This window comes from Thamnophis elegans, chromosome 4 (genome assembly GCF_009769535.1).
Source record: "Thamnophis elegans isolate rThaEle1 chromosome 4, rThaEle1.pri, whole genome shotgun sequence".
Classification (NCBI taxonomy): domain Eukaryota; kingdom Metazoa; phylum Chordata; class Lepidosauria; order Squamata; family Colubridae; genus Thamnophis; species Thamnophis elegans.
The window spans coordinates 13,398,147-13,420,430 of record NC_045544.1 but is presented as its reverse complement, the minus strand read 5'-3'; the positions used below and the strand labels follow the sequence as shown (position 1 = coordinate 13,420,430).

The window sequence follows — 22,284 nt, the reverse complement described above, 5'->3', positions numbered from 1 at the left end:
CTTTTAATATTCCAAGTTAAAAAAAGTCAAATTCTTACATGAAATAGAGAAGAATGAGTAAAAGACACATGTAGTGATGAATAAGAAGTTTAGTTCGTAGGTTATGAAAATAATATTAAAAATTATAGAAGAAGAAAACTTGATCCATTCATTTCAAACAGTTTGCATAAATTCCATCCATGAAAATAACATTTAAACATTAAGATAATAGACTGATCAAAACCATCCAAAGCTTAATTCCGCCGCTTATTTCTTTTATTCTTAGAATTAAATTAGCTTTAAGTTTTTTATAGGCAGTCTCTTTTAAAATGGATAAAAATTCCTCACCAGCTGTAAACACTTTCTCTTCCATTTCCTTCCATTTTGGAGCCATCCCTACTTCTTCAGCCTAGGGGCTGAGCTTTTTACGCCAGCTAAGAGACCTCCTGCATCAATCAGGGACTTTGTGATGTCCCTGTGATCAGCAGAATGTAGTCTTCCTGTTCACCGTCTCTACAGGACAATTTATGTCCAATTGGACCACCCAGCGATAAAAGTATTGGCAGCGATCTTGGAGCATCGAGATTGGGCGACCATTTCGGAGCGACGTAGGCTCCTCCTCCACTTTTCTCTCTTTTAATCAGTCTACCAATGATGAAGTTTCTCAGAAATATTGTTTTGCTCCCTTCTAATTGTTCTACCTGCTCACTCTTTAAAATATACTTTCCTATTTTAATTCTTCTTTGTCTTCATTTTTGAGTTTTGATTCATTTGATACACTGAACCCATCATCCTTCTAATTCTCAACCTATAAATCCTCTTATTCAGCCATATTTACTATTTATTGCCCATAAATTCAATGGTACCTGAATTCATATTCTTTTCTTTCTCTGCTTAATGGCAAAGCAGCACTATTATTCCATCCTTATTCATCTAACTGGAGATTATATCATTTATTTTTACTTCTACCACATTTTTTTCTCAAAAATCAAGCCCAAGCTGGTTAACATAACCATGAAAACTAATTGTATCAATGTTATATTAAAGGACAACAATATGAAAACTTGACCATGAACATACTACAATATTTGTTACAATAAATATTCAACAAACACTTAACACAGAAGAAATAGAAACCTCTGGATCTGTCTGTGAGTAGACTCTCTCCCTGCTCTCAGAAGGCTATGTTCCTCTCATTCAGTGATGTAATTCAAATTTTCTTAGTACCAGTTCTGTGGGCGTGGCTTGGTGGTCGTGGCAAGGGAAGGATACTGCAAAATCCCCATTCTCTCCCTGCTCCTGGGGCCAGTCAGAGGTGGTATTTTCCGGTTCTTCAAACTACTCAAAATTTCTGCTACTGATTCTCCAGAACCTGTCAGAACCTGCTGAATTTCACCCCTGCTTGACATCTAATTGATGGGATGTCAAAACTTGCATGTGAATTGGATTAAAGTGAGGTAGAGGTGCGCAGAATCAGCCTCACTCTCTCTTCCCAGATTCCATCTTGCTCCAATACCAGGACAAGAGTCGAGACAGTTGGAGATGGGCTGGGTACAGTGGTTGATCAGGGCGACTTTTGTGTCTTTCATTTTTTCATTTTCATTTTATTGAGATTTATAGTCCGCCCTTCTCCCTGAGGGGACTCAGGGCGGCTTACAATCACAAGGGGAGGGGGTGCAGTACCAAGAGACAAACAATAGTGAACAAAATAAAATGGTAAACCACAACATGCATTCAACAGTCAACACTCGGGCGGGTAAATTGGAAACCTATCCCCAGGCCTGCTGGGAGAGCCAGGTTTTGAGGGCTGTGCGGAAGGTCTGGATGGTGGTGAGGGTACGAATCTCAACGGGGAGCTCGTTCCACAGGGTCGGAGCTGCAACAGAAAAGGCTCTCCTCCGTGTAGTCGCCAGTCGACATTGACTGGCGGATGGAATTCGGAGGAGGCCCAGCCTGTGCGATCTAAAGGCCCAGCCTGTGTGTCTTGCCGTGCTCTTAGTGTACCACATCGCTTGCAGAGACCACCTTCATGGCAATTGTCCTATTCTAATAGGTTTCATCTGCTCAATCCACCAGAATCTGTCTTCACATGCTTGGGATAGACAAGTCCCTATCTCACTGAAGGTCAATGACCCATCGGCTACTCTCAACCTGGTTTGGCCAGCCTGTTGAAGCTGTTGCCCAGGGTGTGGCCGCTGTGCATGCTACAGCTATTAGGAGCCACAGGGGAGAGATGAGTTAAAATGATCTAGTTACCTCTCCACAGTGGGGACAGAATAAAACAGAGTGTGTGGGAATCGGCAAGATATCTGAATGACCTGATCTCTCCAAAACAAAGAATAGCTTTCTTCAGAGCCAGTTTTAACATTCTTCCCTCAGCACTCCTCCAGGGCAGGTATAAAAGAACACCTATAGCCAAACGCGTTTGTATATGTGGTAAAGGAGAAGTGGAAGATAATTCACATGTACTATTACACTGCGAGCTATACAGAGCTTGTAGGTCTGCATATATTCTCCCCTTATTAGAGAGATTGCCAGGGAGGGCAGACAATGTTTATCTAGGCTTTCTCCTCCAGGACACTAACCAGGCTACCACGTATGCAGTGGCAAAGTTCTGTGCTGCTGCAATGTCCATAAGAAAAAAATTGGCTACAGTATAGTACCATCTTGTACCAATTATCTGGACATACCTTTAACAATCTTTGGACCATAATGTTATTATCCACTTTTAATGTAAATACTTTTAATTATATTTTAATGTTAGTATTTTTAATATAGTGTAAAGACAAATGTATATTGCTGGTCTTTGACCATAATAAAGATCTTACTTACTTACTGATCTGCCCTAAAAGGACATGACATCCTCCTACAATAGAGGTGCTACCCCTCCCTGGACACCCCACACACCCCATGAACAATGAATATGGTATTTTTGGGTTGAAATTCTTAGCATCCTTTTCATTATTCTGCAAAAAAGCAGGCCACAAGTACAATCTGGAAACTTTGATACTGAACTATATTTCCAGCATGGATTTCTTCTGAAAATCTTTCTTTGAAATGCTTTTTAACTCTGAAGGGGCATTTTAAAAAGTAGTTTGTTCACTTTGCTAAGCTATTTTACCCGACAATCGTATACACAGAAAGAGGGGGGAGGAGTTAAATGACTGCATCAGATCAACTTTCATTACACGGCATTGCTTTTCTTCCTTTGACCTCATTTGCCTCTATGGAAAGCAAAAAAGCCAACAACAGCCCAGATTCGATATAGTATTTAATACTTTTTTAATATTGTCATGAGGAACAAACCTAATCCTTATCAACATTTTCTAGGCCAAGCTATGATTAGGCTCACGTTGGCATAGATTAAAGAAATCTACAGTATATGTGTGCAACGTTCTGTATGTACCCACTGAATTTTCAGCCTGTCAAGGACGTTATTCTCATTAATAAGAGGCACAATTTGTTTTCACTGCAAAAAAGAAAGAAAAAAGAAAATTTCATCAACAGATTAAATTTTGGGATGAGTCCCAAAGTAGTTGCAAGTGATTGCCAGGAAGCTACTGGCTTCAAGATTTGACGTTCTGGCTCCTGTGATCCTCTTCATCTTACTCCTTCCTTGTACAGGTACCGTATTTTTCAGAGTATAAGACGCACCGGAGTATAAGACGCACCCAGATTTTGAAGAGGTAAATTAAAAAAAAAGTTTTTGCTCTCTGCAGGCCTCTCAAACCCTCTACGCCTCATTTTTTTTGTGAAAAACAGGGCATGCAGAGTTTGAAAGGCCTGAAAAGTGTTCTTGAGGGTGGGTGGGTGGAAACAAGCAAAAAAAGCTCATTTTCATGAAAAGGGGCCTATTCCCCCCCCCCAAAGGGCATGCATAGCATTTAGGAGGCTTGCATAGTGCTCCTGGGGCTGGGGGGGGGGGAAATGAGCAAAAAATGGACGCTTTTTTCCTCTTGTTTTTGCCCTCCCCAACCCACAGGAGCCCCTTACAGGCCTCCCAAACCTTCTGCATGTCCATTTTTGTGAAGGGGGGGGGTTTCGGGAGGCCAAATATGCTGTATTCAGTGTATAAGACGCATCAGATTTTCACCCTCTTTTGGGGGGGGAGGGGGATGTGTCTTATACTCCGAAAAATATGGTAATCCTCATTTCACTCAGTGACTGTTCAAAGTTACAATAGCACTGAAAAAAATGACTTATATGACTGTTTTTCACATTTAAGACTGTTGTAACATCCCCAGTCACTTGATAAAAATTAAGATGCTTGGCAACTGACTCATATTTATATGCATTGTCCCAGGATCATGTGACCACCTTCTGCGGCCTTCTCACAAGCAGAGTCAATAGGAAAGCCAGATTCACTTAACAACTTTGTTACTAACTTGACAACTTCAGTGATTCACTTAACAAATGTGGCAAGAAAAGTCTTAAAATGGGGCAAAATTCACTTAACAACTGACTCACTTAGCAACTTAATTTTTGGGCTCAATGGTGATCGTAAGTCAAGGACACCATGATGTACATTCATCTGGCATACTTCCATTCAAGTGTACTGACCAGATCCCAATTTAGATTCTGGGGACCAGGCCTTCAGAAGAATTCAGAAAAATTGGACAAAGCCCAAAGAAGTTGAATAAGGATGACCTAGTAGCTAGATCTTATAAAAAATACTAAGGTGTTGTGGCCCAGCAGGAGCCATTGGAGGTGCCACCAGACTCCGACAGCGAGGGACCCTATGAGTCGGCTTTGGAGGATGTGGAGGACCCTGGACAGGGTTCCGACTCCGAGCAGGGCACAGAGAGGCTGGTTGGCCACCAGGAGGCGCCTGAGCCTTGGACTAGTGGGGAGGAGACAAGGGAGTGTGATCCGGATGTCAGCAGTGAGTTGTTCCTGGATGCACACCATCAAAGAGCTAATAGGCATAAGGAACAATTGCGCAGTTACAGGAGGTAATTGCACTCAGCTGGTGGTAATGAGGCTCCTCTCCAGACTATAAAAGGAATGCTTGTGCACACGCCCCTTTTTCAGAAGTCAACGCAGGAACTAATGTCGGAGAACATTATTGTGAGCTTGGCAGGCTGGATTGCTGCCCTGGCTTATCTGTGCCAGTTTGTTGCCAAGGACCTGTCTGTCTGTGAATAAATTCCATAAAGTATCTTTGGCTTGAAGTGTTTTGGTGTGGGACGAGGGAACACTAAAATAACTAGGTAAATTTAATTTGAAAAAGATTACTCAGTGGAGATAAAATATAAATCTTCAAACACCTGATGGTATGACATCTAATCAGGCATGTTCGCTATCATCCCAGAGTGCAGAACATGAAATAAAAGGTAAACAAAGGACATGGTGGAATATTGGGGGCGGGGGGATTCTAATTTCATGTGTAGAATGACCATGGAGCCAACTTCTTATGTGATGGGCCTTCTTTTGCTAGATGTTGTCATACATATTTATGGCAGAATCTTTCATTTTGATCCCTGCACTAAGCCAGAAGGTATGTGAAGAAAAGATCTACAGAGTTTAGGTGACCTAGAATTTCTTTAAAATACCTAGAAAGACTTTCAGCTTTTTTACTTGATATATTCCTATGTAGAAAATGGTAAAACTGGATGGTGAATTACATTCTTGCTCACCAAACAAAGCAGATTCATGTCAGGTTTGAAGGCAGTCTTTCAGCAATTGATCAGTAAACGTTAAACCATAAATGGCATGATAGGAACCCTAAAATGAATCACAATTTATTTTGCAGCCATGGAAGAATAACGGAAAGGAATAGGAACCCCTATGGTTCAAGACTTGGTTTAACATTGCAGAGATCTGTGCATGCATTGCTAAAGTATGTTATCTGCAAACTAGACCTTGAGGGAGGCAATTAGAGCCAAGGTGGCGCAGTGGTTAAATGCAGCACTGCAGGCTACTGCTAGATCAGCAGGTCAGCGGTTCAAATCTCACCGGCTCAGGGTTGACTCAGCCTTCCATCCTTCCGAGGTGGGTAAAATGAGGACCCAGATTGTTGGGGGCAATATGCTGACTCTCTGTAAACCGCTTAGAGAGGCCTGAAAGGCCTATGAAGCGGTATATAAGTCTACTGCTATTGCTATTGCAATTACCTTTTTTTGCCTGCATCAGTTATTGGAAGCATTTTATATTTTCCAATTTCCTTTTGAAAATGTTATTTTCATCATTTCACTAGTTGTGTAATCAATAATGTAAAGGCTCAGATTGACCTTTCAAACAATATATGTTGCAATCTTATAGCTAAATCAGAAAACTAGCTATAGGTAAGAATGGATGGAAGCCCAGGTTTCTAAGACATCTTTTGTCTTCTAAGAAAAGGCATCTAGAACTTGCAACAATCCTTCATTATACACACAAGTCCATGCATGTACAGGTAGCCCTCAACTTATCACCACTATCAGGGACGTGCAGTCACTAGAGGCAAGGGAGGCGGAGCCTCCCCAGTCTCCTCAGTGAAAGGAAAGAGTTTTAAATATTTTTTTTAAATGAATTAAAGCCAGGATAGTTGCTACCAGATTTCAAGTCACAGTGGCTTGGTGTCTGCTCTCAGTGTTAACTAGGAGGAGGCCAGAGAATTCGGGGCCTCTTTTGCTTAAGGAATTTTTTGCCTTTTAAAAGTTAAGGCGGAGTTAAAAAGCAAAAGATTTAATATGCAAAAGAGGCACTGATTCTCCCGCCTCCTGATCTGGGAGCAGCGAATCATGTCTTGCACTTGAGCGACTGCGCAAGTGCAAGGGTGATTCTGGAGAGGTTTTTCTTTCACCAGCCACCATTTCTTCTGCAGCCAGCCCAGCACCGAGTGGGGAGGACGAGGAGGAGAAGAGCGGTGAGCCCTTGTGGCTGGCTGGGGAGGGACTCACCACTCTTCTCCTCCCAGCCAGCCAGCCAGCCACCCCCACCCGACCTGCTCCCTGCCTGGCCGGCCAGCCGGCACAAAGACAAACCGCTCTTCTCCTCCCAGCCAGCCAGCCACCCGACCTGCTCCCAAGAATGTCAGCGGGGATGGAGGAGACGGAAGGTGAGGCGGCAGAGCGCGGCAGCGGCGAGAAGCAACACCCCCGCCACTGTGTCCGACAGGCATCTCGCGTTTATGTCCATCATAAACGAGAGACGCCTGTCGGACACAGCGGCGGGGACGTTGCTTCTCGCCGCTGCCGCGCTCTTGCCTCACCAACGGTATCCCTCACCGCACGTCACTGACCACTATTGGGATCAGAATATCCATTGCTAAGTACAGCAGCTGTGGACCTGATTTTACAAGACTTTTTGCCCCGTTTGTTAAGCAACTCACTGCAGCTCTTAAGTGACTCACATGGTCATTAAGAAAATCCAGCTTCCTCCATGGACTCCTATGTTTTTTGAACGTTGACTTGGAAGGTCAACTTTGATCTCATGACTCCAGGATACTGCAACCATCATAAATACATGCCAATGGCCATGAATCCAAAATGTGACCAGGTGTTTGAGGGGATGCTGTGTTGGTTGTAACAGGGAGGACTGATTGCAGTCACTTTTTTTTCACTGCTGCCATTGAAACTTTGAATGGTCACTAATTGAATTGTTGTAAGTCGAGGACTACATGAATATTAAAGACAGCTGCCAATTCTAGCTTCGTTTATTTCCTATAGGTTTTAGTAGTTGCTGTTGGTATAGATTTTGGAACTGAGTCAGGGGACTCAGGGGACAAATTTTCTTAGAACTTGATCTCACCTTGGACATTAGTTTATAAATACATACATTGTAAAAGGGCCTTTACTGGCCATTAAAGTAATTAACAATTGTTAACAATGTAGAAAGGTAGTACAGGTTATTGAATTAAGTCTATGGTTAGAGATACGAAATTTCTCATGGTGCTTCTCATGGTGGACTATCACGGCCAGTCTTACCACCAGTCTGTGGTGTAGGAGCAGGGGTGGGTTCCTGCCAGTCCTAACCTCTTCTATAGAAGAGGTTCCACAAATTACTGTGCCATTTAGAACCAGTTCCAGCTCCCTCCCCCTGCCCGCCCGCACCACGCTTTCCCCACCCACCACTCACTGATTGGCTGGCTCACCAATCAGCCCGCCCACCTCTAAGAGTCCTATCTAAACCTTAAAGTCTTAAAACTGTCAAGTTTTAACATCCCTGGGTTTTTTTTTCTAAAGGGTTAGGGGTGCGAGGGTCTTGTAACTTGACAGCTTTAAGACTTGCATGCTTCAAATGCCAGAGTTTCTGAGGCAACATTTTGGTTGCTAAGCAAGTGAGTTTCACCACATTTTACAAGTTGGCCACGCCCACCCAGTCACATGACTGCCAAGCCACTTCCACCCAGTCACATAGCCAGCAAGCCGCTCCCACAAAGCAGGCCACACCTACAGAAAAGGTTCTAAAAAAATTTGAAACCCACCACTGTGTAGGAGGCAATCGACTGAAATGGTGGTTGCTGGGAAGCAATAGTATGAGAACTTGTTGGAGGAGAGAGAGTACCAATTTGTTTTTTTAAACTAAAAGAGAGTAGAGTTTCCCCAGTCTCCAAATAATGTACCATTAAAAAGAACGAGTCATCTTAGATATACTGAAAATATAGTAAGAGAGAAAGTGGATTTTCTTCCTTTCTAATTCTTCCTATTTTCTTCCTATATCTAATCCAGAGGTGGGTTCCTACCAGTTTGCACCTATTCGGTAGAACCGGTTCATCAAATCTACCGAACCGGTTAGAAGAGGTTCCACCAGTGGACCCGGAAAGCAGGCCACACCTACAGAAGAGGTTCCAAATTTTTTTGAAACCCACCACTGGTCCTTGGATATGATTATTCTATACTATCATGCTCATATTTATAAAACTCAGTGGCTCTGTGAAAGGTAAGGATGACTACTACGTTTGTGGTGCAATCAGAACATTGCGTGTGTTGATGTTGTTTTAACGCAAACCAAAGATGCCTTTTAAAAAACAAGTTTATATCATATTCTTATGCATGCCAGTGCTGTGTGTGAGGTAATTTAAGGTGGTTCTGACAAGTGTCGTCGGCATCTTCATATCCGGTCACATGGGCGGCAAGCCACTCCCATCCGGTCACATGGGCGGCAAGCCACTCCCACAAAGGAGGCCACACCCACAGAGTAGGTTCGAACAATTTTTGAAACCCACCACTGATCTAATCCTTCTTTGTAGATTGTCTTAAATTCTACATTATCTTTCTTATGGAGGAAAAAGAATTCAGTGTGCTTTTAGGTAGAGCATCATAAAGACCTAACCCAGTTTTCTCATTTTGCCTATCCCAACCAGACACATTATACTTGGCAGCAGCCTTTCTCAACAGGGAAGAGTCCCGTGTAGTTTTAAGATGTGACTGAACATTGAAAGAAGATTGTAATCTTCTAAGTTTAACGTGGAAAACTGGACTGCGATTCTTTGTGCAGAATAAAGAAAAATAGCTTTGGGTTTTCCCCTTTTTGGTTATGTGCTTGCGGTTAAAAAAAAGTTTATAAATTATCTAAATAAAGAAGGGAAAAATCAACCAAGTGTGTGTGGAGTGGGGGGGGGGGTGTTCTGATATTAATCAGTGGAAGGAGAGTCAGTGTGGTGTAGGGATTAAAGTATTCTGTTCCAACTGGTGGTACAGAGAACTGGTGGAGAATCTATAATCAGGTTGCTGTAACCATATAGTGAAATGGGGAAAAAAACAAAAGCATTTGTCACAGAGTCAGCATATTGCCCCCAACAATCCGGGTCCTCATTTTACCCACCTCGGAAGGATGGAAGGCTGAGTCAACCCTGAGTCGGTGAGATTTGAACAGCCGAACTGCAGAACTGCAATCAGCTGAAGTAGCCTGCAGTGCTGCATTTAACCACTGCGCCACCTCGGCTAGGATATAGTACTGCATTCTAACTACTGTGGCTCTTAAGTATGTAGTTCTTACTGCTATAATTCTCTTACCAAGATTTAACCCAATCCATAAGAGCTTGCAGTAGTTCAGATTTTTAAAAGATACCCCTTGAACACCTTCACCATATTAGCATAGTAACACTAGTATAATAACCATATAGTAATGGGTGTGCGGAGAACATTCATACATACATATGCAGTTCAGGCCTGTACAGCAGAGGTTCTTACTGATTCGGACTGCTTCAGCTGAACAGGTAGTAACTTGGCGGCCTGGGTCGCTGGAACCGGCAGCGACCCAGGCCTGCCACGCCCCCGAACCGGTTCTCTCGACAGCGCCTATGGAGTCACCATCTTGTTTTTTGGCTTCTGCACGTGCGCAGAAGCATTTTTTTTAGTACTGTGCATAAGCGCATAACACACATCAAGTGCGTGCGCGGCGCATCTCTAAGCGAACCAGCAGTAGCAGCAGCCGGAACCCACCCCTGCTGTACAGTTCTTTTTGTTTGCTTAAAGGAAGACTTACCTTTTTCACTGACACTTTCACTTTCTATTTCCACATCATCGCAGCTGGTATATTCAGGAGTTGATGCTCCTTCTTCCTCCGAGCTGCTGACGGACATCTGCCTTTTTTTCCCGCCGCGTTTTGATCTATGAGGTTTTGGGGGGGAGGGTCTCACTGATTCTGACTGATCAGAACTAAGGGAATCGTTCCTTAGCATGGTTTCTATTTTCTCCCGCTTTGCTTTCCGGCTGAGAATGGCAGAGCTGGGATCTAAGCGAGTTTGTGCTTTGAAGGAATCGTGATTTTTGGATTCCAAATGTTCCGTAAGAACCATGCTGTGGCGAGGCGATGATGGGGTATGAGAAATCAATTGTTTAGAAACAGAAATCCTGACATCGCCTGCTCTTTCTATTGGATATGTCCTCTGGGCATCTACATGGGATTTCATATCCTGAGTTCCTTGCAACTGGGAATGCTTTCCAAGGTTATTCTCAGGCACCTCGGGCTCCTCAACTTCAGTGTGAGGCAAGGCAACATCGCTGTGTCTTCTCTCGTGCCGCACTTTGGAAACTTTTGCATGCATGCGCATCTGCTGCTCTTCCGGGTGGGGTTTCACAGGGTACCTTGCAAGATTGGGATCGCTTCTATATCGGGTATATTCATCTTCTTTCCTCTGTTTTTCTTCATTAACTGTCTTGCCTTCCTCGAAATGGGGAGGGAAGTCGGAGTAGTCTTGAGACCTCCCTTTCTCTAATCTTCTCCCATCACGCCTTTCTTTACTTCCCTTCTCGTCTGTTTGTCCTTCACTCTGCTGCAGTGAAGACTTTGGCACACGTTTTCGCTCAGCTTTCACACCTCCTTTCCCATTTTGCTCAAACGCGGTGGGTATCTTCTTCCTGATATAATGAGGAGGTAAGAAGAGAAATTTATTTATTTAGAAATTGTATATAGCTCCCATCTTGAATACCTAACTCTGAGAGCAACCCACCCAATATGAACCCCCCCGCAACTGATGAAAATAATCCTATGCTAGCAACAAAAAAAAACCACAATTCAATAATAACACATATACATTAGCCCCCACCCATGCCCCAATGCTCAGGGGGGGTAGGCAGATTTTAACAGCTCTCCAGAAGGTCAAGATAGAATGGAACAACTTGGTGTGGCCAGCTCGCCATAGAGCCGAGGTGGCGCAGTGATTAGAGTGCAGCACTGCAGGCTACTTCAGCTGACTGCAGTTCTGCAGTTTGGCTGTTCAAATCTCACTGGCTCAAGGTTGACTCAGCCTTCCATCCTTCCGAGGTGGGTAAAATGAGGACCCGGATTGTTGTTGGGGCCAATATGCTGACTCTGTAAACCGCTTAGAAAGGGCTGAAAGCTCTATGAAGCGGTATATAAGTCTAACTGCTATTGCTTTTGCTATCTCACCATTGCCAACTTGCCATGAACAACTCATTGCCGCCAACTTGCCATGGGACGATAACTCAATGCAATAAAAATTATCCGCCGTTGTTTCTTTGAGATTATTTCCATTTTTGTGGAAATGGACGAAAATGAACATAATATTGAAGAAATAGTGGCGGATAATATTTATCACATTGAGTTATCTCACATGGAATTGTCCCATGGCAAGCTGTTGGCTACAGCAAGTTGTCCCATGGAGAGTTGGCCACAGCGAGTTGGCCATGGCGAGTTAATGTTAATGTTTAATAAATTTATATGCCGCCCAATCCCGAAGGACTTGGCTGCGACAAGATGGCTGCAACCAGGCCAAGAGGGTGGCATTTGAATTTTAGGGAGAGACACACTTCCTTAGTCTCACCAGATTGAGAGAGGAGACCAGGAGTATGCCCACCTTGTTAGATTTGGTGGAATGGGCAGAAGGCCTCAAAGACAGATGCAAGTCACCTTGTAAGCTTTAAAACTGATAACCAACACTGTGAGTTGCCCTTAGAACTGGAACTAGGACAGCCCATGCAAGAGTGGTCTTGCACAGACAAATTCTGGAACACCCAAACCTGCACACTCCACTGCATTCTGCCTAAATAAAATAAATAAAAGCTTTAAATTATTTGTGTAAAATTATCTGAATGCCTGTCTGAAAACTAATGCTAGTCTGCAGCCGAATGATGCTGTTATGATGTATTTCTTCAAGCAAGAAATGTCAGATAGAACAATATCTTCAGTGTTGTTTCAGTGTGACTGAGTGTAATTATAACTGAGATAGAAATTCCCACTTTTTCCTAATCGTACCAAGCAAACACTGGATCTTCTAGGAACTCATTTCTTTCCTTGCTAGAAAAGAACATTAAGTTCCTGGCCAGCTGACCTACTTCTAGGAAGTACGTGGGTTCTAAAGATCCAATATGACCAGGCACAATACAGTAATCAGTCAGGATTTTCTTTACTACTATTCTTAATGAAGTTTTGGTCATTAGTGGGCCAGGGTTTTTGACCAACAATATTTGGAAGAATGGAACAATATTTGTTACCACTTTTATACAGCCATAGTTACACCTGCTTCCTGCTGATGCAGAAGAAAATGTTGGATCCCTTTTTTTTAGTGACTCGAGTTTCAAGTTTCGAGTTTCATTTTATTTATATGCCGCCTTATTCCCAGCGGGACTCAGGGCGGCGCACAAAACCCAAGGAGGGGAAGGGAAACACAAAAACTACACAAAAAGTACAGGGCATATAAAAACAACCAACAGCCACACGATTCGAGAGGGGAAGGGAACTCATCGACCCCAGGCCTGTCGATTTTAACAGCTTTTCGGAAGGCCTGGAGAGAGGTGAGGGTCCGAATCTCTGCGGGGAGCTCGTTCCAAAGGGCCGGAGCTGCCTCAGAGAAGGCCCTCCCCCGGGTAGTGGCCAGATGACATTGGCTAGTAGATGGAACCCGGAGGAGGCCTAATCTGTGTGATCTAATGGGTCTTTGGGAGGTAATTGGCAGCAGGCGGTCTCTCAAGTACCCAGGTCCAATACCATGAAGGGCTTTATAAGTGATGACTAGCACCTTGAAGCGTATCCGGAGACCAATTGGTAACCAGAGCAGCTCGCGGAGGATAGGTGTAACGTGGGTGTACCGAGGTGCACCCACGATCGCTCGTGCGGCTGCATTCTGGACGAGCTGAAGTCTCTGAATGCTCTTCAAGGGCTGCCCCATAACTCCCATGATATACATCTGGATAGTTATCAAATTACATTCGGTTCAGTTCAGGACAATTAATTTTCTAACATCCTTAATTACCCTTTTGTATTAGAGTTGCCAAAATAGTTTTGTGATATTGTTTTTTAAATTTTAAAATCTTTTAATTAGGCGAATATGCTATCTGGAATTCAATCTTAATTAAGGTTATTCATACATTGGAAACTTCTCATTTAGTTCCTTATATTGGAACATTTTTAAAAAATACCTGGAAAACGCAATAGTTCAAAATTTGATTTGATTTGATTTATTGCATTTCTATGCCGCCCTATTCCCAGAGGGACTCAGGGCGGCTCACAAACCAAGTAAGGTGGGGGGATACAGACAGGAGGAAAACAATGGACAGACAACTACAACAATTTAAAAACAATCAACAACCACACAATTCGAGCGGGGACGGGGAACTCGTCAGTCCCAGGCCTGTCGGAACAGCCAGGTTTTAAGGGCTTTGCGGAAAGCCTGAAGGGTGGTGAGGGTCCAAATCTCCACGGGGAGCTCGTTCCAGAGGGTCGGAGCAGCCACAGAGAAGGCCCTCCTCCGGGTGGTAGCCAATCGGCATTGGCCAGTAGATGGAATTCGGAGGAGGCCTAGTCTGTGGGATCTAATAGGTTTGTTGGAGGTAATTGGCAGCAGGCGGTCTCTCAAGTACCCAGGTCCAATACCATGAAGGGCTTTATAAGTGACGACTAGGACCTTGAAGCGTATCCGAAGACCAATAGGCAGCCAGTGCAGCTCGCGGAGGATAGGTGTAACGTGGGTGTACCGGGGTGCACCCACAATCGCTCGTGCGGCTGCATTCTAGACAAGCTGAAGTCTCCGAATGCTCTTCAAGGGCTGCCCCAAAATATGATAACGAACTTGCTAAAGAGATTGTTCCAATATAATGATGTCACATTAATGATGTATGACCTGCTATTGTTCCAAAACTATACCTGGACCAAATTTTACAAAGTACTTGTCATGCCTGGAAGCCATTTTTGCATTGGGCCTTTAGGCCTGCCACATTCAATGCTTTGGGAAAATGGGAGGGGGGGGTTATATGGAGCATGGGAGACATATAACATTCCTTTCTCAGAGAGTCAAGGACATCTTGCCCTGCACCTGTAGGGGTATGACTGGGAGGTATCTCCAGTTGGGACAGTGTCTGATTGGGCCATGTGATGGACATGTGGGTGCTGGGAAGGCGCTTGGACTTTCGTTTGGGTGGGGAAACCCTGGAAGCTTTCAGATTTGGGTTTTCCCAGAATATGACATTTCTAATAAAATGGAACTTTGAGGAATTTCAAGCCTCGGAGTCTTCTTAAATTAGGCATGTTACTTGGAACCCTGACACTACTATTAATTTTTTTAAACTAAATATTTTTGAACCATTTTTTCAGAAGGATTCTCTTCTCCCCTTCAAAATTTGCCTGCAGCTTTAAACATTCTTTAAAGGCCCTATTTCCAAAACCCCTATTTCAGAGTGGCAACAAATAGAAGGCTGACTATAAAATTCTTTCCCTATAAAGAATTCATCTATAACTTTTACTTTATTATTTCTGGCACTGGTAGATCTTTTATATATATATCAGATTTTATTTCTTTTAGACTGGGTATTATGATACCCATATTACCTGGTTTTATTTGATGATTTTAAGGGTTTTGATGTAGCTTGTGCATTTTTCATCTTTGCTTCATCACACATCATTAATGGCTACATGTAAATATTAATTAAGCCTTAAATAATCATGTGCATAACTGGCCATGCAGGTAGTCCTCAACTTGCAATAGTTCATTTAGCGACTGTTTAAAGTTACAACAGCACTGAAAAAAGGACATGACCATTTGCACACTTATGACCGCTGGAGCATCACCGTGGTCACGTGATCAAAATCCATGTGGCAACTAGTTCATATTTGGCAACTAGTTCATATCTCAATGACAACTAGTTGGCAACTAGTTCATATTTCAATGGTTGCAGTGTAAAGGGATCATGCAATCCCCTTTCACCAAACAAAGTCAATGGGGAAGTCCTATTCATTTAACAACCATGTTACTAATTTAATACCTGAAGTGATTCACTTAACAACTGTTGCAAGCAAGGTCATAGAATAGGGCAAGACTCACTTAACAACTGTCTCACTTAGCAGCAAAAAAATTCAACCTCAATTGTGGTTGTAAGTCAAAGACTATGTGTATTGTTAAGCCATTCTGAATGCCAGTTTGAGATTCCGGCATGGCTTTCTGGAGCACTTAGGATACAATCTACAGATGCTCTAAACAGGCAATCACTATGACCACATTACAATATATTTCTTCAAGAACACACCATGTATGATCACTGGGGGAAAAGATGTAAAGGAAAGAATGCATTATGGAGAGGAGGAGGAGGAGGAGGACAACATTAGCAGGATGAACAGTGAGTTTTCTTCTCAATTCAAAACATGGATTTTCCCAAGTCAACCAATGTGGGGCTGCCCCTGAAGAGTGTTCGAAGACTGCAGTTGGTCCAGAATGCAGCCGCGCGAGCGATATTGGGTATACCTAGATACACCCATGTTACACCCATCCTCCACGAGCTGCACTGGCTCCCCATTGGTCTCCGGACGCGCTTCAAGGTACTAGTCGTTACTTTTAAAGCCCTACATGGTTTAGGACCTGGCTACCTGAGAGACCGCTTCCTGCCACTTACCTCCCAATGACCAACAAGATCGCACAGATTGGGCCTCCTCTGGGTGCCCTCGACCGAACAATGCTGGCTGGCGGCTCCCCAGGGGAGGGCCTTCTCTGTATGTAACGATCTACCTGCAGAGATCCGGACCCTTACCACTCTCCCGGCCTTCCGTAAAGCCACCAAGACCTGGCTGTTCCGGCAGGCCTGGGGCTGTTGATCAATATCCAGCCCCACTCTGACAGAATGGATGATGTGGAATTTTAATATTGTACCTTTTATTTTAATTTTAAATGCTTCTTTTATCATGCCTCTAAGCCGCCCAGAGTCCCAAGGGAGTGGGCGGCATACAAATTTCAATAAATTGAAATTGAAATTGAAATGTGAGCTCCTGTGTTGATCATGTGCATGTATATTTGGGGGGGGGGGGGGCGCGTGTCATTTTTCTCTTTTATTCCATCTTCTGATTTCTCCTAGGCTTGCCTATTCTGCCCTTGCCCTTCTCATCTGGTAGAAGAGTTAACTGGAATTCCTCCCTCAGTCTTCGCTGGGTATGTTTAAGAGTAGCTGTTGAAGGCAGCCTCAAAGTTCTCCTCCTTTCTCATTGACGCTTCAGACATTGACAATCAACTTCTACTCAATCAACATTCGTTCATTGACAATCAACTTCTATGATAAAGGACAGATAATTTTCTTCACTTGCAATAAACCCTCCGCACTGCCTAACCTTACAGTTGTGGTTTCCCCACAATTATTCAAGAAGAATCCATTAGCATCAACATTACCTCTCTCTTGGGGGTTCACTTCTAGATCTCGAAGCACTTTGTTTCTGTTCCGAGCCCATAGTTTGTGGTGACACTTCTGGGGCTTTCCTTCTGTTTGCTTGCACACCGGATATTTCTTGTGAAGTTACGTCTGCTGTGTTTAGGGGTATTTGAGATCGTGACCGTTCCTGAAGCCGAGCTTTCTTTTCTCTAGGAGATTCTGAACCAGCACCAGTAGCTGTGTCACTCAGCGTACCATCGTGACTGGATGGCTGTTGTGGACCACTCCCGAAAAACCATGCTCCGGATTTAGTTAGGATCTCTTGTTGCTTCCGGCATAAGTTGCATACCCACATAACCTAGTTATAAAGAAAGATAAATGGTCTAAATATCTGATATTGAATTTTAGGAATAACTTTAGGCGCACAGTTACAAATAGTAGATTTTCACTTTGTGAAATTCGCGTTGGATCTCATTCCCAGAAAATATTTATGCAACATGCTACATTTTGCTCATTATAATCAAATAGAATATATTTAAATATTTAAGTTGATTTAAATAGAGTTTTGTCACACCATACAGTCAATATTCAAAGAATTAGTGAGGGATCATCACAGGGGTGGGTTTCAACCGGTTCGCGGCGGTCCCTGCGAACCGGTTGGTCGGCAAACCCGGAAGTAAGTAACTTCCGGGAACGGCGAAGGGCCCACCCGGCCGCCCGCGCTCCTTACCCAGTTTTGACGAGTTCTGCGCTTCCACGCATGCGCAGGACGCATACAGCGCCTGCGCGATCCTCCAGGAGCAGCTGGAGCATCGCACAGACGCTAGTACGCATGCGTGCACCGCGCACGTGCACGAGGACGCCGCCGGCCCCGTTCCAACTGAACCGGTTGGAACGGGGTGAGAAACCCACCCCTGGATCTTCATTAGACTAGGAATGAGGAGATCCAAATTCAAATCCCACGTGCGTATGGGGGAAAAATGACTTTGCACTCAGCATTGCTGGTTATACTTCAAGGAAATTGCATGGAGAAGGTGCCTTAGTTCAAACCCTGGCATTTTCACTTTAAGAGATTCATGCACCAGACAATGTGAAAGACCTTCCTATTACAGATCTTGGAGTCCTGCTATTAGCCAAAATGATCAAAACTGGGCTTTGCTCAGATAGTGTTTACTGTGATTTAAAAAACAGGTTTTGAGGGTGGCATGGAAATAAAGATAAAATTTGCAGTCACCCTGATTGTGTAGCTGAATCATACTGACAAAGGATTAGAAAAGTTTGGGAGAATTAAAATAAGACTGATCTCAGAATAGCAGGCATTGTTAATGTACAGTGTGAAGTTAAGCTGATCTTTGGGTTATGGTGTTCACACTGGAGATGGTCTTTCATCCATTTAGTTGAATTCACATCTAAATTAATACAGTACAGTAAAATGCTTATTTCCCTTTTAATCAAACATCAAAAGTTTGTGGGCCTCAAGTCCACTTTCAAAGATTTAAATTTAATCAGATGATTAAATGTAGAAATGTCATGTTAAAAAAAAGGAACAAAATATATACATACATACACACACACACACACACACACACATACATACACACACACACACACACACACACACACACAGACACATACACACACACACAAATATAATAAATTTTCATGGGTGTAGGTATGCTGGAATTGTTGTATTCGGGTCTTTTCCCATGTAAGATTGAGATTGTCTTGCAACGTTTTGGGGAGGTCTCACTTGCAATCTTCAGGCTGGGTTTTGGGTTTAAAGTGTGATCGGAGCTGCCGTCTTTCTATAAATCTAAGGTGAGTGAGACCTCGCCGAAACGTTGCCAACATATGGATATATATCCATTAATGAATAATTGGCTGTTTTTCACAATTAATGCTTGATTTTGCAATAATTTCTCCTGATATTATATGTCATATATAAGAGAAATTATTGCCAAAACAAGTATTAATTGTAAACAAACAACCAATTGTTCATTACTGCATTTTTATAATCTAAATACACTAAAACAAATATTAATACTGCAAATGCTTTTAAATTAAAAAAAAACATCGAACTATTCCTGCTATTTATGAATAAGAAATCAACTGATAATGTGAAAAGTAATACCATTTCCCATTAAATATTCTGAAATATGTAGTACAGACTCAATTTAATTTGGTAGTAATACAAATGAAAATTCTGCAACAGTCTATAAGGATACTTGCTTTGTCAAGAAAGGCAAAAACTTTTATACACCCCTGACAAAAAAATAAAGTTTGCATAAAGCCAAATAAAGAAAACCAAATAAGTCTTTAAGAACACATAATGCACAAAAATATTTTTCAAACTAATCAGAAATGTATTATAATTTTATTTTACTATTTTGTATTGATTATAATTAAACCAGCTCTTATTTTTAATACTTAAATATTTCTGATGTATGAAATGAAAAGTCAATTGTGTTTTTGTGTTGTCAAAAAATATTCTCATACAAGAACAGACTAACCAAACAACACGTGTGTGTTTATAAAAAGGATTCTCATAAAAATGTACAAAAGGAACAAAGTCGAATTTACTTAAAAACAAAATCTAGTAAAATAGTAGTGGCAAAATCAATAAAAAGTAGGAAACAACTGAACATTTCTTATGTTTTATGAAATGGAGAACTAAAAGTAACTTAACATTATATTATACAAGATGAACAACCAAATTGAAATATGATTAATTATTAATCACTAGAAAAGTTAAAGTGTGAATCTATATTTGAATTGCACCTATAATATCTCATGACCCAGGGAATCAGAGTGTCATCCAATTCTGTTAAATGCCCAAAACCTAGATTGACTGCTTGCATGCAAGATGATTTATTTCTAATCCAAATTAGCAAATTAAAATGGATTATCTCTTCTGCAGCTACTTGTGGGAGATATACACTGTATTAGATAAAAATAGATAAAATCTAAACCTTATCTATATTACCGGTATTATGAAAAATTCTAATTTTAACATATGGTATGCTTCAATATAACACTGACATAGTATTACTCTTTATCCAATATTTTGGAAACAAGCACAACTTTAAAACAATTGTTTCTATACAAATTTAGTTCTATATGCTAGCATGTTTTCATACCACCATTCTATCAACGTGAATAACTGTCAGCAAAATAAGTAAGACAGTCATTGCTCAAGTATACATTTAATAACAGAGACACAATTTAAAAAAAACCACAAACTAGAAATGCAAATGCCGTGCTTACAGCTATTTATCTGAGCATTTACACACACACATATCATCTATTTTAAATGAAGAAATACTCACATATTACCAACTCTGCTTAAGGATGTCAAATGTCATCAGAACTTAGTTACTGAGTCTCTATATGCTCAGTTGAACTACATTCTACCCAGATGCCTAGGGTGGATAGAATAAAAAGCTCTTCCTCAAATAAAAAGCAAAATAAATCCTTGAAGTGATATAAATGGTTTTGGTAAGAAAGCTGCTTACTGGGAAGTATTTAGTAGGGCAGTCTGTGGTGAAAGCAAGCTAAGCAGCATTCAGGAATTATATCCTGATTGAAAATACTGGGCCATAATCCAAACTAATCTAAATTAAAGCAGGCCTGTGTAATAATTTATTTTAACAATCCACAGATGTTAAATCACCAACAAAAATACTGATGAAAGATTATAAACTTTTCATGGGGCTTCTGAACACAACTCAACAAAATCTGGATAAAAGATTCTGCTGCTATTGTTGTTGTTGTTGTTGTTGTTGTTGTTATACAATTGTATCAGAGCGGCCAGTTGTTTCGCCGGATTTGGCATTGGTTACTAGTCGGGCCCCACCCAGGGGCCTAGGACGTTGTAACGTATTTTCGTAATATGCATGCAGATCCAAGCAGTGCGGCTTTTTGCATTTGACTGATAGTGATTTTGTCAATTTTTAACTGTTTTAAATGTAATTCCAGTGCTTTTGGAATAGCACCCAGTGTGCCAATTACCACTGGAATTATTATTATTATTATACAATTGTATCACAGCGGCCAGTTGTTTCACCGGATTTGGCATTGGTTACTAGTCGGGCCCCACCCAGGGGCCTAGGACGTCGTAACGTATTTTCTTAATATGCGTGCAGATCCAAGCAGTGCGGCTTTTTGCATTTGACTGATGGTGATTTTGTCAATTTTTAACTGTTTTAAATGTAATTCCAGTGCTTTTGGAATAGCACCCAGTGTGCCAATTACCACTGGAATTACCACTGCTGGTTTGTGCCATAGTCGTTGAATTTCGATTTTTAAGTCCTGGTATCTTGCGATTTTTTCATGTTCCTTCTCGGCGACCCTGCTATCACCTGGTATTGCGATGTCTATGATTGTGACCTTATTTTTCTCAACCAGTGTGATGTCTGGTGTATTATGCGCCAGTATTTTGTCGGTTTGTATACGGAAATCCCACAAGATCTTGACCATCTGATTTTCGGTGACTTTTTCAGGCTGATGTTCCCACCAGTTTGTTGCTGTTTTAATATTATAATTTTTGCACAAATTCCAATGGATCATTTGTGCTACTGAATTGTGCCGCAATTTATAATCAGTCTGCGTGATTTTTTTACAGCAGCTGAGTATGTGATCAACAGTTTCATTATTATTATTATTATTATTATTATTATTATTATTATTATTATTATTATTATTTCACAATAATAGATGGCTAGAAATATGTGTGCAATTCACTCTTTTTCTCAGTTGTGCCTGATGCAGCATTCAGCCATAAATTCTTTCATTTCATAACTGTGCAGCCGACACATAGAACTGCATTGCTAGCATGGTGAAATATAGCGATCGGTGCACAACCGAACAAGAATTGTTCATGTTCAAACTAAATTCAAGCATACAGGATCCGCTGTACCAGCATCAAGAATTCTCACACAAGCCCATTTTTAAAGTACATTATAGGGTGGGGAGGAAAAAAAACCATGCTTCTGAAGACTAAAAGCTTGAGTTCCGGTGAGCAGCCCGTGGTGCTTCAGTCACATCTACATACAAGTGGCACACTTACTGTCTCTGGCCCTTCCAACAGTGGTCCGTGGCTAGCGGATACATTATTCCTGTCCTAATACAACATGAAGACACAACTTGAAAATGATTGCAGTTATGACAAAAGCATATGACATAAATAAAAGAGCATATGCAGTTTTATATTCAAATGCTCTCTGTACAAATTGGAATTAAATAGAATATAACATTTAATTACCTACTCTGTTAGTTTATATAAACAGCCTACAGT

General features: G+C 41.8%; 1 protein-coding gene across 1 annotated transcript in view; it reads right to left on the bottom strand.

Moving 5' to 3' along the window:
* Positions 1-22,284, bottom strand: part of RIMS1 (regulating synaptic membrane exocytosis 1) — a 331,198-nt gene that overhangs the window by 133,166 nt on the left and 175,748 nt on the right. Inside the window, 3 exon segments of the mRNA XM_032216767.1 lie at positions 10,390-11,264; positions 17,012-17,349; positions 22,057-22,110. Coding sequence (XP_032072658.1) covers positions 10,390-11,264; positions 17,012-17,349; positions 22,057-22,110 — 1,267 coding nt within the window.